Source organism: Corylus avellana, chromosome 9, assembly GCF_965113065.1.
Source record: "Corylus avellana chromosome 9, dhCorAvel1.hap1.2, whole genome shotgun sequence".
Lineage (NCBI taxonomy): Eukaryota > Viridiplantae > Streptophyta > Magnoliopsida > Fagales > Betulaceae > Corylus > Corylus avellana.
This window is the reverse complement of record NC_142498.1, coordinates 5666173-5683735: the sequence shown is the minus strand read 5'-3', so window position 1 is coordinate 5683735 and position 17563 is coordinate 5666173. Positions and strand designations below refer to the sequence as shown.

Genomic DNA, 17563 nt, shown 5'->3' with positions numbered 1-17563 from the left:
AAGTTTATACTCTATGAGAGTATAAATGGACAAATACCATTTTTTGTACTCATTTGCCACACTTATTTCATATCGACTGATGTGACGTATTTTAAGTGACTTTCATTTTATGTTTTTAAGTGACTGGTATGAGAAGCCACTTAAAGCACGTTACATCAGCCGGCATAATAGCAGTCAAAACCGTGAATGAACAATATAATATAATTGCGTTAAGGCCAAAAGACTTGAGACTAACGCTATACATCCCCCCATTATCCCCATCCCCAAAGTTAATGTGGAGTTATCTTTTGTAGCATTTGGTGCATAAAGATTGACTTTTTAGTTGAGATGACCACACCACATCAACTTTGAAAGAATGGGAACCATGAGATTATGAATAGAATTACTCCGACTTGAACTTTTTCTATTTGGATCGAATATGTTATGTCAATTATTCACACTTTTGATACTATCTAATATAAGAGTTAATCTCTCAAAATCACACATACGTTTCAACGACTCAAATGCCCTGCAATCCACAAAAGAGCTTCAAGTCTTCCTATGCCATTAACAATTGCATCATCCATGCATCTTTGTAGGTGAAGGTGCACAATGTGCTCCCTTGACACTTTTTTTGTAGAATAATGCTACAAATTCCTTGTGTCACTTTGTGTCTTTTCAAAAATGATGTAGTTCTTAAAATCACAATTAGCCTTTGTAATTGATTACTATTGAATTTTGATCAAATGATGATTTTAAAAGCCACCTTATTTTTGGAGCGACACAAAAGTTACATAAGATAATTGCTCATTTTTTGTGCCCACCTCTCTAATTTGTGTGCACCTTTCATAATAGCAAGTTCCAATTGCATCAAGTTAGCAATCTTGTAAGTTTCAGAATGAATGGATTCTCAAGTCCTCCTAGATGGGCTTAGATCCTTGAGGCTGTCCATCAATATATCCAGCTACCACAAAGGCCACCTTTTGGTGAAAAAAAAAAGTATCCATCTCTGCAATTAGTAATGCATTTAAAATAAATCCATATCCAATTAAATATGTGTAGCAGTTTTTCAATCTTCAGATCTTGCAAATCCTGATTTCGAAACAATTTACATCCAGCAGGAGTCGAAGCCCTCACCAAGAGAATGCCAAATGTAACGTAAACCATTTAAGTAGTAGAGTGCCAGCATGGAGATTTGGAGCCATATCATTGACAACATAACATTTCTTAAGATTCTCGCCCATGTATATAAATAACAAAACTGCTTGGACCTACAAAATACACCTCCAAGCAAAGAAAAAAGAGAAGGGGGGAGGGGGAGGAAGAGGGGGTATCTAAAAGAAATCATCTGCAGCCATACAAATTCAAAATTTTGAGAACATAACTCGTAGGCAATGCCCCTTCTCAGAAACAGAAGCAAAAACAACAAAGGACAAACCTCTTGCTTGATGAGAAACAAAAACCTCTTTCATCTTCCACTCTAATAACATCATAACCTCTGCTTGCTGTAATTCCCAAATCTTCGAGAGACCGAAGCATCAGATAATGCGTCCCATACCTACAAATTTTTGATCATCAATACCAATTACAAAACTTTCAGGAAAACAAAATTCAACAACATAACAAAATATTAATAAAAAAAGAAAAAATCCACTCACTTCCATTTTCCCCTTAGAGCCTCCTATAGCCAGCAAAAAGGGATTGTCCTCTGCGAAGGAAATGGAAAAGACGGCTCCCTAACAACATCCAGGACAAAGCATGAGAATCTATCTAGAGAAGTAAAGCTAAAACAACATCTTCACTAAATGCTTTTTACCTCATGACATTAGATATAAGAAAAACTATAATAATCACTTACTGCTTTAGGATTTACAGATGCAACACATGAAGGTTGATTGTTTGACAAATCCCAAAGCTTTACCTGCATCAAAGGAGCACCCAATGAATGAAAAAAATACTAAGGGTTTACTGAGGGTCATGAGAAATAATACTAAAATAACAACAAAAACTACTATAAAGATACCATTTTATCCTCGGATCCAGTTGCAAGAAGCTGTAAAAGAACCCATCACGAGGGAGGAGGAAGTTAATAATCTAAAAGATCTGAACAAAACGTGAGAAAGGGGGAGGGGGAGAGAGAGAAGAAAAGCAGGTACATACATTAGGCGCTGAAGGATTATAGGAAACTGCGCAAACAGCTTTGTCGTGTGCATGGAGAGTAAAACTTGGTTTTGATTCAGAAGCTGCATTAGACTTAGCAACCCGGACATCAAAACCTTTGACAGTACCATCTTCAAGGCTCACCTAGGAGGACATTTGAATGATTATGAATTGATCTTACTGCCTCTCCAACAAAAAACAAAAGTCTAAAAAAAAATCTTAGATGCAATAACAGTGTCCTCAGACAAAGACACATTTTGCTTCTTAAAAAGAAAAAAACAAAAAATAAATTTTTTTTTTTTTTTTGATAAGTAAAAACAAAAAATAATTGAAATCACCAATCGGAAGATATTTCAGATAAAAGGGTAAATCACGTACCACAAATGAGTGCTCAGTGTGTGGATCCCATGCCAAGCTTTCTACATCAGCTGCAACTGACCATTTATAACCAGAATGTTCTGGTATTCTGCCATCCTTCTGCAATTCAGAAATATCAAAATACATCAAGTCACTTTATCTTAAAAGCAATACAAATTGGAAATTAATAGACTAAGTCAAGCTCCCAAACTCTCATGTCACCCATCTCAAGCAACACAAGTCCTCCATTAGTAGCTTGTGTGGAGGCGCACATATGCACATACAATTGACATGAGGATAGCCTAACAGAAAAAAAGAAAAAAAAAAAGGGTAATGCAGGTAAAAACTTTATTACCATGATTACTGTACGATCAAAAGATCCACTAAGAATAACTTGTGGCGCGTGATAATTCCATGCAACTGCTTGAACCTACAATGATTAGGAAGAAGAAGGTAAAAGTAGAAACTCATTAGACTTGACTACTGCAGAGTTCATTAAGATTTTTTTTTTCATTTGGGAGTATTAATGGTACTCCATGTGGATCCAGAATCCCCTGCATTCATGTTTACGCTAATACTATAACATTGCAACTATGCAGAATATCACATGATTATGGGAAAATGGCCTGCCTGTATGCATACTAACAGATTCCGAAGGAAAAAAAATTGGTTGAAATATTTTACCCCAATTATATTTGAGCACACAAAAATTTTCTGGATAGAGCATTTATACGTTACAAACCAAAAATTGTATAAGCACTTGCAACCAATGCAGATATTGGAAGTTGATTTCTGCATAAGTCAACCAGTGTCTCTTGTTGAATATTGATACATATACATAGTGATCCGTCCATGTCTTGGAATGAGAATGAAAGTGGGTGATTTGCATGTGTGAGAGCTTCTAGCATCTCAGTGATAGTATCTCTCTCCCCCATCAGTCCTTTTTGTCTATCTTCCTTTTTCTGATCAATCAATTAGTTTTTCAACCCTAGTCTAAAAGAAGTATCAAGCACAAAAGGCAGTGGACCCATCAATATAATCAATCAAGCCATCAGTTTTGTTTTTAACAAACCAAACACAATTACTAATACCAAAATCCTAAAAATTAGCTTGAAAAGAAATAAACCCTTGCAGTCTCTACCTCAATAATCAATTTCATCAGATTACCACCCTTAATTTATCTAACAATTGGTTAGTACTCAATATACCACCAAAAGGAGCTTCTAAGATAATACCTATATTATTAACACTTCACTAGGCAGGTAGATAACAGCAAATCTCTTCTAATTTATCACACGACCATGTCATGAATAGAAAATATACATAATTAAGGCTTAATTCTGACCTTGTCCGTATGATGCTCCATGGTTATATTGCATTTACCAGCAGCCACATCCCAGATCTTAACTCGTTTATCAGCACTTGCACTAGCAAGTATATTCCTGTTTTAAAAAACAAAAAATGCAAAAGAAAAACAGAGAATTATATCAAGTATATACATCCAAATGAAAAGGCCAAACAGAGAGCAGATGGCAACCTGTACTCCTTGTTCCAAGCAAGACCAAGCACTGGACCCTTGTGACTGTCTTTTTTGTATTTGGTTGATGTCTAACACAGAGCAAGTGAAAGAAAATTGGTAAACAAAAGTCCACAAGATATTATATATTTATCATATCTATGAAAAAATAAATCAGTCAGAAGATGGAAGGCATACCTTCATATTAAATTACTGTAAATTTTTATGATAAGTTGATATAGTTTTTCTTTACTATCCTACTCCATTTCTATATTAGATAAATAGAACTAGTCTAAACACCGCTATTTTAAGATCTATTGGAGCATTTGTCAATCCAACATCTCTAACACCATTTCTGTGGATTACAGTCTGACCAAATCCCAAATATGGCAGATTGAGTGGATGAACGAAAAGGTTAAGGACAGTGAAGAGTTAAAGGACGAAGATCGTTTGGTGCTCTTGCAGAACATGGAAGAGGATTTTCGTTGGGAAAATAAGGTAGCAAGCGAGGAGGGGCTGTTGGAAGGTGATGAGGAGGAGGAGGAGGATCAAAAGGTAGCGTCGCTGAATGAGGTGAAAGAGGATCTTAGTATAACGATCTCATGGCCTGGGACTAAGGGCAAGACTATTACGTTGCAGTGCCTGGGCAGGTTTTAAGGGTTGTTTGGGTGATTTTGGGGAGCTCTTCTGAGCATAGGGGTGGTTATGGGTTGTAGGTGCCAGGGTTGTTTTTTGGGTTTATGTTGGGTTTTTGGGTCTTTTTGTGGGTTTATGCTAGTTTCCCTTGTATACTTATTGTGTACAGGCGCTTGCGCTTTTTGATATATACAACAATTACTTATCAAAAAAAAAATTCTAGATGCTTACAAGGCATGTCCAACATAGACAGCTGCATTGGAGCCATATGAAGGCATGCCCATGTTTAATACCAATATGTCCCATAAACAAAAATGCCTAAAAACTATGTTATATATGGAAATCACAGGTCAAAATCCACCAAGCATTGGCACATCATCAGACCATTAATATCTCTTCTTCTTTTTTTTTTTTCTTTTTTTTATATTTATAAATAATAATTATTGAAAGAAAAAGGCAAGACTATTGATATCTCACTTGGTACAAAGATAAATGCTTTCTGGATTTTCCTAATGATAGTAAATCTCTTGAATTATTATGACATGCAGTTTTCAGTTTACTAACAATTGGCTCTCAGCAGGATCACTGGGAACAGGAAATTTTTCCATTTCTGCCTTTAAAACATTTCCATGTGTACAATATATACAAAATTCAGGGGTAAAAGAAGCTCGATGGAGTTTATGAAAACACAACACAATATGCTTACAACTATTAAGCCAGATCAGCAGACATATCATTCACATGTCAAAGTCTTAATTGGCATCAATCTTGGAATGGATTTAGTAACGGACCTTTTTTCCCTTTTCCTTCTTTCCCTTCTTCTTCTCAGCAATGCCACCTAATACTACGCATGGTTGTACTTCATCAATCTAAGAACAAAAGAACATAGTAAGAGACTTTGCAATAACATCTCAACTCAACCTATAATATAAATAGTTTAATATCAATAACCAACATACAATGTCAAGGTCCCATATTTCAATAGAAGGTTCCATGGAGCCAACAGCTATGAAATTCCCTGACAACATAAAGAAGGCTATTAAAGATAAAACAACTGCAGAAATTTCATTAAAAGAAAAACAGTAACTTCAAGTATAATATAAGTTGCTAGCAGTGGCAACTATCCTTTATGATGCCATCGATTAATTTCATCAAAAAGAAAACAAATGGTTAAGAAATATAACATGCTACATTTATTTTCTTTTTTAATAACAATGAGTATTGCTTGTTATGGTTTTCCCTTCCACAAAAATTATTGATAACGGAGTTTCTGTTTTCATATTAACAGCTACTCTAGGAGGAATCTCTATGTGGGACTAAAGATTCCATAACTACAAGCGACTAATTTCTAGCTCAGAGTAGCAAATTTCATTGATTTTAAACACTTAAAAATCTATAATTTCATTAGAACAAGTATTGGGAAACATTTCCATGAAAGATTTCCAAGCAATTCAATTACAATCAGATCACCATATCAACCAAACTTGAGTTCAAACCATTTGATATGATGGCAGATCAAAATTGAATCAGATCTGAATCCTGACCAACCCTTTAACAACCATCTCTTCATTTCATTAGTAAAGAAGAAAAACATGTGGAAAGAAGTACAACTGTAGAAAAAAAAGTGCAACAGTCCTCTAGCATGAACTCCAAACTTCAACCAAAATCAGTATGTCACACCTTTTTCTCCACCTTTAAGTGGACAATCAAGCCATGCAGTACAAAGTGGATCAGCTGAAATGATGATATCATGGTGAACATACATGTTTGGAACACCATCTTCAGATTCCTCGTATATCCAAACCTGCAAGTAGACAATGAGATCACTCAAGAGTGCCTGAAGAATTGGGGGGCTTCCAAGGATGGCTCAGCATGCATTGGCATGAGAGAGAGAGAGAGAGAGAGAGAGAGAGAGGAAGTATTTTTCAGCTATTACATGCCTCGAGATGACTGACATCATCCTCATTACTACGTGCACAAACTATGACAGCATCCATTGGATTAATAGTCATGTCCTCAACCTCTTCAGAGTCCTCGTCCTGAAAAGGAAGACAAAAAGAAAATAATGTTCTAGAACCTCAAGGAAAGCAAGCAACAAAAAGCCGTACCTGAAGGAATCAAACTTACATCGTTATCTTTCAAATATGGATCCATTTCATTACTTGGGTAGTACAGGTCCCCTAGCCCTGTGCTAAATAACTCGATGCCTGAGGTAAGCCATGAGAAGATACAAAACTTGTAATACATCCAATATGGCTTTTTCTTTTCTTTTCTTCCTTTTTTTTTTTTTTTTCTTTCTTTCCGCGGGGTGGGGTTGGGGGTGGGGGGACTAGTCACATCCAATTATGAAATATGTTGTAGTGTTATTAACAAAATCATTTACCAAAGAATTTATGCAAGTTACTCAATTTCATTCATTTCACGATGCTTTAAGGTCAACACAAATCAATATTTTGACACTTCAACATTAAAAAAAAGATAAATATAAAAGAGAGAGGGAAAGCAGATGGAATACCATCATCCTCTTCATCGTAATTTTCCATGTCAAGTTCCCTCAAACCATTGGTTACATCATCAAAGCTGGTCGCCAACTTTGAGCTACTGGAAGTTCTGCCAAGTGCATCTGCTACCTCTAATGCACAGGCAATTTCGTCAGTCTGCTTGGCAGCATCAACATCCATCTCTTCATCATCTTCTTCACTCTCACAATCTCCACTGCATAACCCAAGAGCCTCTCCATAAGTATACAAAGCCAAGAATTTGACTAAACTCATTTTTCTTTTGTCTCTAGCATTAGATAACGTTTCTTTCCATATATCCAAATCATAAGAACGGCGCCATTATGCGCTGAAAACTTGAAGACTACTACAAGTCTTAAATAGCCATCACAAAAGCATATTATTTCCTCGGTGCATTCAGACCGTCGCTTTAATGATTAACGAGAAATCAATCAACCGTAGACAGCTAAAACGTGCGCAAACGGCCACCAATTGCCAAATAAATTTGCTTATTGAGCAACAAATGACAAAGAATTCCGAAAATCCTCAACCTTAGCATAAATAAACTCAATTACTTCAATTTCCATAATATATTTTATTTTCGTTCTACTTCTACAATTAATAAATAAATGAGTGAGTGAGTGAGTGAATGAATGAATGCTCTTTCAATGATAAAAATGGAATCATAGGCTTTCAAAACTGTGGTGAAAACCAGTTCAGTTGTTACCTTGGCTCCAAAGCGCCGGACTTGATCATCTCTTCGATTTCTTCTTTGGAAGGAGGGTCGGCCACGGCAGGCACAGGCTTCGGAGCGCCTTTGGGTATCCAGGCGATGGATGATATCATTGTTGTGTATGATAAAATGAAGTAAAGAGAATGGTTCTGTCTTGCGCTGCTTCTCTCGGTGGAAGGCGGTTTGATGTGAGGTTTCAGGGAAAAACCTTAGCTCTGTTTGGCAGAGAGTTTTTTGTAATCGCGAGGCTGGATACGAAGCATGCACCTATTAGGTTATTATTCTCGTCGCAAGCAGCAGGAGTCGGCAAATACCCGCCCAACCCGACGAACCCGCCCCGCCCATCCCATTTTCTCTAAGAAAAATGTGGATCCGGGTTGGTTTTTCAGTTACCCGAACGGAGCAGGTTGGGATTGCGGGTTTTGTTTTTTAAAAACCCCGGATACCCGCCCGCATTAACCTAAGAAAAACATGGATCCCGCTTGGTTTGTCAAACTCTCAAGCCTCCTTGGTTAAGGATTCTCTTCAATCCAAAATAGGCTAGAGAGGATTTAATTAATAACTAAGATCTCTGGAGATCCTAAGGTCATCAACCAGTCACGTGGCGCATTAAAAAATAATAATATTTTATTATTTTACTTTTAAAAATAATAAGAAATTAAAAACAAATATATTAAAAAAAAAAAAATTAAAAAAAAAAAGATGACCATCTTAGCCACATGCATGTGGGTTGCCAAAGCCACCCCCAAAGGCCAAATCAAAAAAATCAAAAAAATTGATTTAGCCCAAAGCCACCCTAAAGCCACCCCCAACCGGCCCCATGCCTTAGGGTGGCCGGTGGGAGTGGCGTCGGCCACCTCCATGGGCCGGTTGAGGGGGCCACTCTCAATGGCCAAATTAAAATTTTTTTGATTTTTTTGATTTGATCATTGTCCACCACCTCAAAGGCTATGAGATAACTTCGACCACCCCCTACTAGCCCATAGGGTGGCGACCCAAAATGTGGTCGCCGGCCACCCACCTTTATATATATATATATATATATATATATATTTGTTTTTAATTTTTTATTATTTTATTATTTATTTATTTTTAAAAGAAAAATAATAAAATATTATTTCTTAATGTGCCACGTGGCGGGTTGATGACCTTAAGATCTTGAGATATCCTAGCCATCAACTGGATCGTCTCCGGTCCCTCCCTCTCCCAAACTCCCTCAGTTGTCTCACAAGTCACGCCTCCCTCTCCCTCAGCCTCACTCTGCCCCGCTCCCGCTCCCGCTCAGCCGTGCTCAGTGTCCACCGGAGCTCCGATCACAAAGTTTGTTTCTTTCATTCTCTCTCTTCCGATCTCTCTTTCGTTCTCTCTCTGTCTCAGTCTCAGGCATCGACCTCTCTCTGTCTCAGCCATCGAGTGTTATTTCAATTATTTCAGATCGAGTGTTGGTATTCGTCTTTGTTTCTAACAAGTTTATTTCAATTATTTCAGATCAACCTCTCTCTGTGTCTCAGCCACCGACCTCAGGTAACAAACTTTGATTTAGGTTTTCTTAATTAGTTTTGGTTAACATGTCTTATTTTATTTTTCATACAAGAATTCTACTGTAAATGAGAAAGTGTGCATTTATACTTTGTAAATTGCAGTGTTTTATAAATTGTTGATTATGTTTTTTTCTCACGTATTGTAGAAAATTATATCCTTGTGATAGAGTCTAGTGATGGTTGTTAAATACAAAAATGATGCCCTAGTTTTTGTATCTATTAGTATATTTTCTTCCTTCTGTATTGCTTAGTATATGTGTTTGTGTATATATACATATATATATCAAATTTGGTTTGGGTATAATTTCAGTTGGAACGCTTTTCACTATTTATCATCAGTTTTCATATATAGCATTGCAAAACGATACAAGCATTTGCAACACTTTTCACTGAACAAACAGGGTACTGTCATCTCTAGGTCATTGTTCCATAGGGTTAGTAAGACAGTTAGGCTTTGTAAGAACACAATATCATTAATGTTACATATAATTTTCAGAGTCAGTATTCAAAACATAAAATTAACAAAACAATCAAATGAAGTAAGCCTAGTATAACCATAAGACCCTTTCACTTTCTGTAAACCAAACAACATAAAACCTAACTTTCAAAACTCATTTTCTTTTCTTCTTTATAGTTCTCTTCAGCAGCCAAAAAAAGGTTATATCAACTGTTTTGATTTTTATTGTTTAGGTCAGAACAGAATTTGAATGCTTAATTTTAAGGGAGGAAATAAATCGACAGACTCTCATACCAAACTAATTTATTAAAAAAAATTAAGCTTGATTTTATGAAAAAGTTGGATTGCTGATATTGTCAAAAGAGACAACAATTCGACACTAACATGTATGGGCAGCAATGAAATAGACACTAAAATCTTCAAAACAAAATGATCCAATTAACCATGTTTCATCAGTTGAGAAAATATAATCCCAATCCAAAACCATGTTTCATCTAAAATTAACAAAATCAACCAATCCACAATCATGGGCATTAACCAAAACGATTCTAAAAGGTTAACACTGAATATTCGTGCTTCCTTTTTGTGTTAAGAAGGTTAATTTATTGAATCATTTTAACAACGTAAGTGCAAAAAACATACAGCTTTTGAGATTGTGGGATCACACAGTTATACTAGCTACATGATGAATGGTTTGTGCATACATACAAAACATGAAAGCATCATTGTCGTGACTGATGTTATTTTATTTTGACATTGGATTTTCCATGTTTAAGATAGGGGCTCCACTGTGTGTGTGTGTGTTACTTACCAATCTAAAAAAATATACTTTCTGCTCTGTACATGCTCACTTTTTTATTCCTTGTACCATTCTTAAGATTTATTGTTCTTTTAATTGCAACATTGTTCTCTTTTGACTAATTTTCTCTTTGTTTCAGTGTGATATAAAATGTCTCGAAGGTATGATAGCCGCACAACGATATTCTCTCCAGAAGGTCGTCTCTACCAAGTTGAATATGCAATGGAGGCCATTGGAAATGCTGGAACTGCAATAGGGATTTTATCCAAGGATGGAGTTGTCTTGGTTGGTGAAAAGAAGGTCACTTCCAAGCTCCTTCAAACCTCAACATCAACTGAAAAGATGTATAAGATTGACGACCATGTAGCTTGTGCTGTTGCTGGAATAATGTCAGATGCCAACATCCTTATCAACACGGCTAGAGTCCAAGCCCAGCGTTATACTTTTGCTTACCAAGAGCCAATGCCTGTTGAGCAGCTTGTCCAATCTCTCTGTGACACCAAACAAGGTTACACACAATTTGGTGGGCTCCGTCCATTTGGTGTTTCATTTCTTTTTGCAGGTTGGGACAAAAATTTTGGTTTCCAGCTTTATATGAGTGACCCAAGTGGAAACTATGGTGGTTGGAAGGCTGCAGCGATTGGGGCAAACAACCAGGCAGCACAGTCCATGCTTAAGCAGGATTACAAGGATGAAATCTCAAGAGAAGAAGCAGTTGAGCTTGCACTGAAAGTGCTCAGTAAGACAATGGACAGCACCAGTCTTACTTCAGATAAGCTAGAATTGGCTGAAGTATTCGTCTTGCCTTCTGGAAAAGTGAAGTACCAGGTATGCCCACCGGAGTCGCTGAGCAAGTTGTTAGTGAAGTTGGGAATGACCCAACCTACTGCCGCTGAGATATGAATTTCAGGTATACCCTGCGTTTCTGTATTTTTTTTAGATATGAATTTCAGGACTTATTGGCACATGTTGCTGTTTGTGTTTAACGTTGTAAAACCAGATTATGGATTCTTCCTCTGGTACAATTGGTCGTTTATTTGATCATCTATGTTTGACTAAATATAGAGCTTGATTTGGACTAGAAATACTAAATGAGTGGACTTGTCTAGCTTGCATTGCAGCGTTTCTAGGATGCTGCACAATATGCTAATGATGTAACAACACTACAAATGTTGTTGAAAGATTATGACAGGTTTGAGGGGATGCTTAATCACCATTAACTTTTCTTAATATATACAAACAGCATTTTGCCCTATTGGAAATTTTGAACTTGAAAAGGTTCTAATTACAAATGGGACTCATTCTCGCTATCTAGTTGCTACCTCGTGCATTTTATGAAGACGTATTGTTTATAGCTATTTTACGTTAATTTCGAAACTAGGATGCCAGATTGAGTCCCATATTTTGTCACCCTAAGCTTTGCAGCCACGGATATTCTTGAGGAAATTCCAAGCTAATGGAATCTAAGGGATGCTACATTAATGGGAATTGCTTAGGACCATTCCACTGTTCGTTCGCAGGCGCAGATTGATTCAAATGGGGCAATTTGTACTCGCCTGTAGGGTTTAGGTTGTGTTGATGCATGACTATATATGTCAATCTTAATTCGGCCATTTTAATTATAGGAGTTAAACACTTTAACTTTACCCCATTAATATTGTGTTGAGTTTGTGTCAGGTTCATAAGTCGTATCAAAAAGTTAGCCCTAAATATCATATAACGAGTTCGAATCGTGTTGGAGTATGAATAAAAGATTATATAGGTCAATTTTAGCCTGATTCATTTAATTAAATAGGTTAGGGTATTCAACTTTAACCTAACCCGTTAATTTCATGTTGGGTTCGTGTCAAATTTGTTAAGTTGTGGCAAATTTTATCTCTTAAATTGACTACCACAATCTTAATCATTAAGTTCTCATTTTACTTTATCCATTGATTGTTGTATGAATGTGAATTGGTATGTTGGGTGGAAAACGAGTCGACTGGTTTCCAACAGTATTTGATCTCACAAACATGGAAGTGTCTTTTAGGAGTTGATGTTACCACACGATGTACACCTTCAGTCTCTGCATCCTCAATACCACACCAATTCTCATAACCGATTGTACGAGTCAGTTGGTTATTGGAAGAATAGATGATCCTTCACCTTACTCAGGTTTCTCCTCCGATTTTCTTGATGTAATCAAATTTCATTGAAAGGATTAGCAAAGCAAATTTCCAGAAGTTCACATGTTTACTAACAATAATGCTAAGCAAATTGTGCGTGTATGTCTCTGTTAATGAGGAAGCCTTACCACTTGTCCCCATTATTTCTTTCTTTTCTTCGCAAATACAAAGGAAAAGGGGAAGGAAAAGAGAACATCAAATAAAAAACACAAAAGATGGGTGGAGCAACCAAACAAAAAACCCCAGTACAATTAGAAAGGGAAGTTACATAAAATAAAAACACTTTCATCACCAACAGAGAAAGTACATAAAACCCACTCGCTTATTTCAAATCATTCCAACACCTACTTTATGCAGAAGATCAAAACCTACATGTTTCTTACATAAAAAGTGAATCCTCTTGTTCTTCATGGTGTCATTTCAGGGAGTTTTCAATGTCAATCACGAACCGGTACTTGACATCTTTCTTTAACAGCCTCTCAAGAGCTTCATTTGCATATTGAATTGGAACTACTTCGATCTGAGGATATATTTTGTGAGCAGCACAGAAATTTAACATTTCCTGTATGTCTTTCGTACCTCCAACTCCACTTCCAGTAATGGTTCTCATTTCTGTCAAGAGGCCAACACATGGAGTTAGTTCAATAGGTTGGAAATTTCAAGAACCTCTTGAGTTAGAAATAGCTGTCAAAGTTTTCATTCAAAAAAAGTTGAAGATAAATTGACATGTCTCCTTAGTGTGTGATTTTCACGTGCATTGTTAATAGACCGAATCAGAAGAATTTCCTTTGACTCGATTTGGAGAAAAACTTTATCCTTACCTAGTAAAAGGCCCAAAGGGTTGAACTTGAGTTCACTCGGTGCACACACTACGACCAGAATGCCAGTAGTCTTTAAGATTGATATGTATGGATCAAGTGGGTGTTCACCAGATGCTGTGTCAATTATAAAGTCAAGTGACTTAACCAGGGCCTACAAAAAAAAAAAAAAATACCATCATCAACTTTAGTATTGCAAATATGCTCCCAAGAAGACAGAAGACTAGTGCGTTTTACCTCCATCTCCTTTTGGTCAGATGAAACCACAAATTTGTCTGCACCTAGAAGACTCAGGGCTTCCTCCTTCTTGGATATGCTTGTGCTAAAAACTGTTACATTCAACCCAAAAGCTTTCCCAAACTTAACTGCCATGTGGCCTAGACCACCAAGGCCAATCACTCCAAGAGATTTGCCAACTTGATTCATCTTATGGCGCATCATAGGAGCATAAACAGTAATTCCAGCACAAAGCAAAGGCGCAGCTGAAGCCAATGGATAGCTATCAGGAATAGTATAGCAGTACCTGCAGATTTAAGACCAAAACAAAACTAGTGAAAATTATTCCATTTCTTCGTCATCTTCTCAATCGACATCAAAGACACGATGAGTAATCGTCTCGTTTTCCCTTGTTGGGAACGGAACCAAAATTTTTTATTCAGAGGGCCAAAGTATGAATGAGTGACCAAATCGATCACTCTCTGCAATGTTGAACATTGTATGTGAAGGATACAACATTATATAAAGTACTTGCCTTTCGTGGACAACAATGTAGTCGGAGTATCCTCCTTTGGTGATTGTACCATCCATATCAATGCCGTTAAAAGTGTAAACAGCTCCCTTTGCACAATGAACTTCTAGCTTTTTGTTACAGAACTCACAATCTCTGCAAGAGTTAACGTAAGTTCCCACCCCAACATGGTCGCCAACTTTGAAACGATGGACGTTGGTGCCAACCTCTTTCACAATCCCTGCAATCTCATGTCTGGCATGCAAATAATCAATATTGATACATCAGTTTAATGAAATGTAAGATGTTACGATGCTATGTGTTTCGCATGGCTTTAGTACAATCTTAATCATATGTATATAAATTTTTGGACATCTTCTCCTTGCAAACCGATTTTCAATGATGAGTTATACTCAATGTTTGTATCATTTGGTATTAGAGCCAGCAACTCGCCGAGTATAGGATGTTACGACTTTGTAATCGAGTCACGAAGAAGGAGACCTATAAGCTGGAGAGTATATCTATTCGTCAACCCCCATCCTTCCAAATCCTACGTGGTGTGGTCCTTAAGTAAAAAACTAATCTCCCTACACTAGATACTATAGAGGACCACACCATATAGGCTTTGGGAGGATAGGAAGGGGTTGGAGGTGACATATAACATTATTTATAGGCTAGATTGAAATGTCTTGGTATTATGTATATGTATAATGTCAAGTAATTGAATACTAATAGATGAGCGGAGCTGGTAAAAGAAAAAAGGGCAACCATTGAGTAAGTGTCGATAGAGTAGGCCGTCATAGGCGTCGATCTCTAAGTGTCACACATAACTTAAATACAATCTTAACCGATGTATATATAAGCATTTGGATACTATCTCCTTAGCACTAGCAGCATATGCCTTATATGCCATTCATTTTCTTATGTTTAAGAAAAATTTCAAAAAAACCACAAAAACTTATTCACATCAGATTCCCTACATTTAACCAACCCTCAACGGTTGCTATAGTGTTTCTCAATGTATAGGAAACCAAAAGTTGTTTTATATACATTTTTTTCTTTTTCTTTTCTATTCAAAGCGGGAGAAGGGGAAACGATGAATATATACATTATTTTAATATACAAGTTCCCTACCTACCCTCAAATTTTCACAAAATTTCAACACAATTCCTAATTAAAGGCAAAAATATGAAAAATGAGAGAGAAGAAAGATAAATGTTTATATTATATACATTATTTTAATATAAATATTTATCTTTCCTCTCTCCTTTTTCATATTTTTGTCTTTAATTAGGAATTGTGTTGAACTTTTGTGAAAAAAGTGAGGGTAAGTAGAGAACTTGTATTTTGTACAGAAATAATATTTTAATGGTATATGAAAAAGTAAGGGAAGTTATTGTAAAATATATTTGTATCCTAAACTTAGAGAAAGTCAAAGGAAAGTTGCTCCTAGTGCACAAGCATGTTTTCAAGATGAACTAAACTCAACATTTGTCTCATAAGAATTACACAGTATCAATAAACCAGGGCACATACCCAGGCACTACAGGATACTTGGAGTCTCCATGTTTGTTCCTGGTCCAGATTACATCGGCATAACAAATTCCAGAGTGTGTGATTTTTATAGAAACATCGTCTCTTCCAACAGCCCTGGATAAAGTTTTGCAAACCAGTTAATCAATCTCTTGACAGGAATATTTACTATATGTAGCAGAGCAGTTCAGCACACAAATTCATGCATGGTTTTTGAACATCAAGAAGAAAGAAAACCAATTATTTATATATATATATATACCTTCTGGTGAATTTGTAAGGTGAGAGAACTCCAGATGCATCTCTTGCGGCCCATCCAAGGCAGTCTTCATTTGAACTTGCAGAGCTCATTGTAGTTTTCTTAGAACAATAAGAGCTAAACAAACAATAAAAGAAAATCATCAACATTCTATCTGTCATCCACTTCAAAGTAAATTGAACTGAGAAACCATTTCATGATCTCCATTAGATTAAAAAATGCAGTGCAATTTGAAAATTAATAAAAAAAGATGGCTCACCAAGAATACAGTGTGACAGAGAGATCCTATGATATGTACTAATATAGTAGTAGTATGGGAAGTTGCTAACTCTATCTTCTATTTATAGTACTTCACTTTATATTCTTGAATATCACGCAATTTGACAAGTTTTTCATCAGATTTAGCCGTTAACTTTTAACAGCAATACTTAAAAATATCAAAATATCCCTGATTTTTTTTTTTTTTTAAAAAAAAAAAAAAAAAAAAAAAAGCCAAAGACCCCTTGGAATTAAGGATAAATTTGCAATTTTATAAAAAAGTTAGGGTATAAATATTATTGTCTCACTGCAATTGAAAGTTCATGAATTTAAATTAAGAAAGTTTTAGAGATTTATCAAATTACTTGATAATTCAAGTGTTTAAAGTGAAATTATTTTTAATATAAAAGAAGAATAACTGCCAGTATGCAGTGACCTCATTTGAGAAGCTTTTATTGAAAGCTTGCCATGCTGCCAACTCCTGTTCCCAATACGGACATCAGCTCTGATCTCATCATTGATAGGCTTTGAACGTTTCCTCTATGGGATTGGTTCGATTTGACCCCACGAGGCACGAAACCTTTGTGTTTGCATTTGACTGGATGCCTGTTAGAAACTTCTGTCATCTCTCTCTCTTTTTCTTCTTGATAAGTGTGATAAATTGTTAGCTACTATAATAATCATATCTGTTTTGACTAAACCATTCATATTTTTGTCTTGCTTCACAGGGATATGATTACTTCTAAATTATAGCAACTTTGAAATTGACTCTCCAACGAGTCAAAAGGAGCCATCTTCCTCTATACTTCTAAATTATAGCAACTTTGAAATTGACTCTCCAACGAGTCAAAAGGAGCCATCTTCCTCTATACTTCTAAATTATAGCAACTTTGAAATTGACCTCTCCAACGAGCCAATAACTCTAACACCTATTAGGGCATTACCCATTTCATCCCAAAAAGACAGACGATCAATGCCACAAACAATATATTAAGGAATGTGACACAAAGTGGCACAACTTTTATATATATATATATATTAGGATAACTTTACTTTAAATTTCTGAATTACCACGCGATTTGATAAGTTCTTCGAACTTCAAAACCTCTCAATGTGAACTCATTAAC

At 36.1% G+C, this 17563-nt stretch overlaps 3 protein-coding genes across 3 annotated transcripts; 1 reads left to right on the top strand and 2 right to left on the bottom strand.

Annotated features, from left to right (window-relative positions):
• Positions 1-1172: 1172 nt before the first annotated feature.
• Positions 1173-8134, bottom strand: LOC132189874 (uncharacterized). The gene is made up of 16 exons (XM_059604692.2): positions 7874-8134; positions 7164-7363; positions 6776-6855; positions 6589-6687; positions 6329-6452; positions 5608-5666; positions 5440-5517; positions 4034-4104; positions 3842-3938; positions 2852-2926; positions 2518-2616; positions 2140-2283; positions 2003-2032; positions 1838-1900; positions 1638-1715; positions 1173-1537 (listed from the first exon to the last, which is right to left on the bottom strand). The coding sequence occupies exons 1-16, from the start codon at positions 7990-7992 to the stop codon at positions 1469-1471; spliced, it is 1485 nt and encodes a 494-aa protein (XP_059460675.2). The 5' UTR covers positions 7993-8134; the 3' UTR covers positions 1173-1468.
• A 930-nt stretch (positions 8135-9064) lies between these two features.
• Positions 9065-11736, top strand: LOC132189463 (proteasome subunit alpha type-4-like). Its single transcript, XM_059604200.2, has 3 exons — positions 9065-9199; positions 9368-9403; positions 10816-11736. Exon 3 carries the CDS (start codon positions 10827-10829, stop codon positions 11577-11579), a length of 753 nt encoding a protein of 250 aa, XP_059460183.2. The 5' UTR covers positions 9065-9199; positions 9368-9403; positions 10816-10826; the 3' UTR covers positions 11580-11736.
• A 1358-nt stretch (positions 11737-13094) lies between these two features.
• LOC132190273 (putative cinnamyl alcohol dehydrogenase 1) lies at positions 13095-16518 on the bottom strand. The gene is made up of 7 exons (XM_059605210.2): positions 16438-16518; positions 16182-16295; positions 15923-16036; positions 14411-14641; positions 13897-14182; positions 13663-13813; positions 13095-13453 (listed from the first exon to the last, which is right to left on the bottom strand). The coding sequence occupies exons 2-7, from the start codon at positions 16268-16270 to the stop codon at positions 13257-13259; spliced, it is 1068 nt and encodes a 355-aa protein (XP_059461193.2). The 5' UTR covers positions 16271-16295; positions 16438-16518; the 3' UTR covers positions 13095-13256.
• Between the last annotated feature and the right edge of the window lie 1045 nt (positions 16519-17563).

Coding starts and splice junctions, on each gene's coding strand:
- LOC132189874 (XM_059604692.2), bottom strand. CDS start 7,992: ATGATATCATCCATCGCCTGGATACCCAAAGGCGCTCCGAAGCCTGTG. Junction 7,364..7,873: donor TCCGGCGCTTTGGAGCCAAG/GTAACAACTGAA, acceptor TGGGTTATGCAG/TGGAGATTGTGAGAGTGAAG. Junction 2,617..2,851: donor TTGATCGTACAGTAATCATG/GTAATAAAGTTT, acceptor TCTGAATTGCAG/AAGGATGGCAGAATACCAGA.
- LOC132189463 (XM_059604200.2), top strand. CDS start 10,827: ATGTCTCGAAGGTATGATAGCCGCACAACGATATTCTCTCCAGAAGGT.
- LOC132190273 (XM_059605210.2), bottom strand. CDS start 16,270: ATGAGCTCTGCAAGTTCAAATGAAGACTGCCTTGGATGGGCCGCAAGA. Junction 14,183..14,410: donor TACATTGTTGTCCACGAAAG/GCAAGTACTTTA, acceptor TTAAATCTGCAG/GTACTGCTATACTATTCCTG. Junction 13,454..13,662: donor CCCTTTGGGCCTTTTACTAG/GTAAGGATAAAG, acceptor GCCTCTTGACAG/AAATGAGAACCATTACTGGA.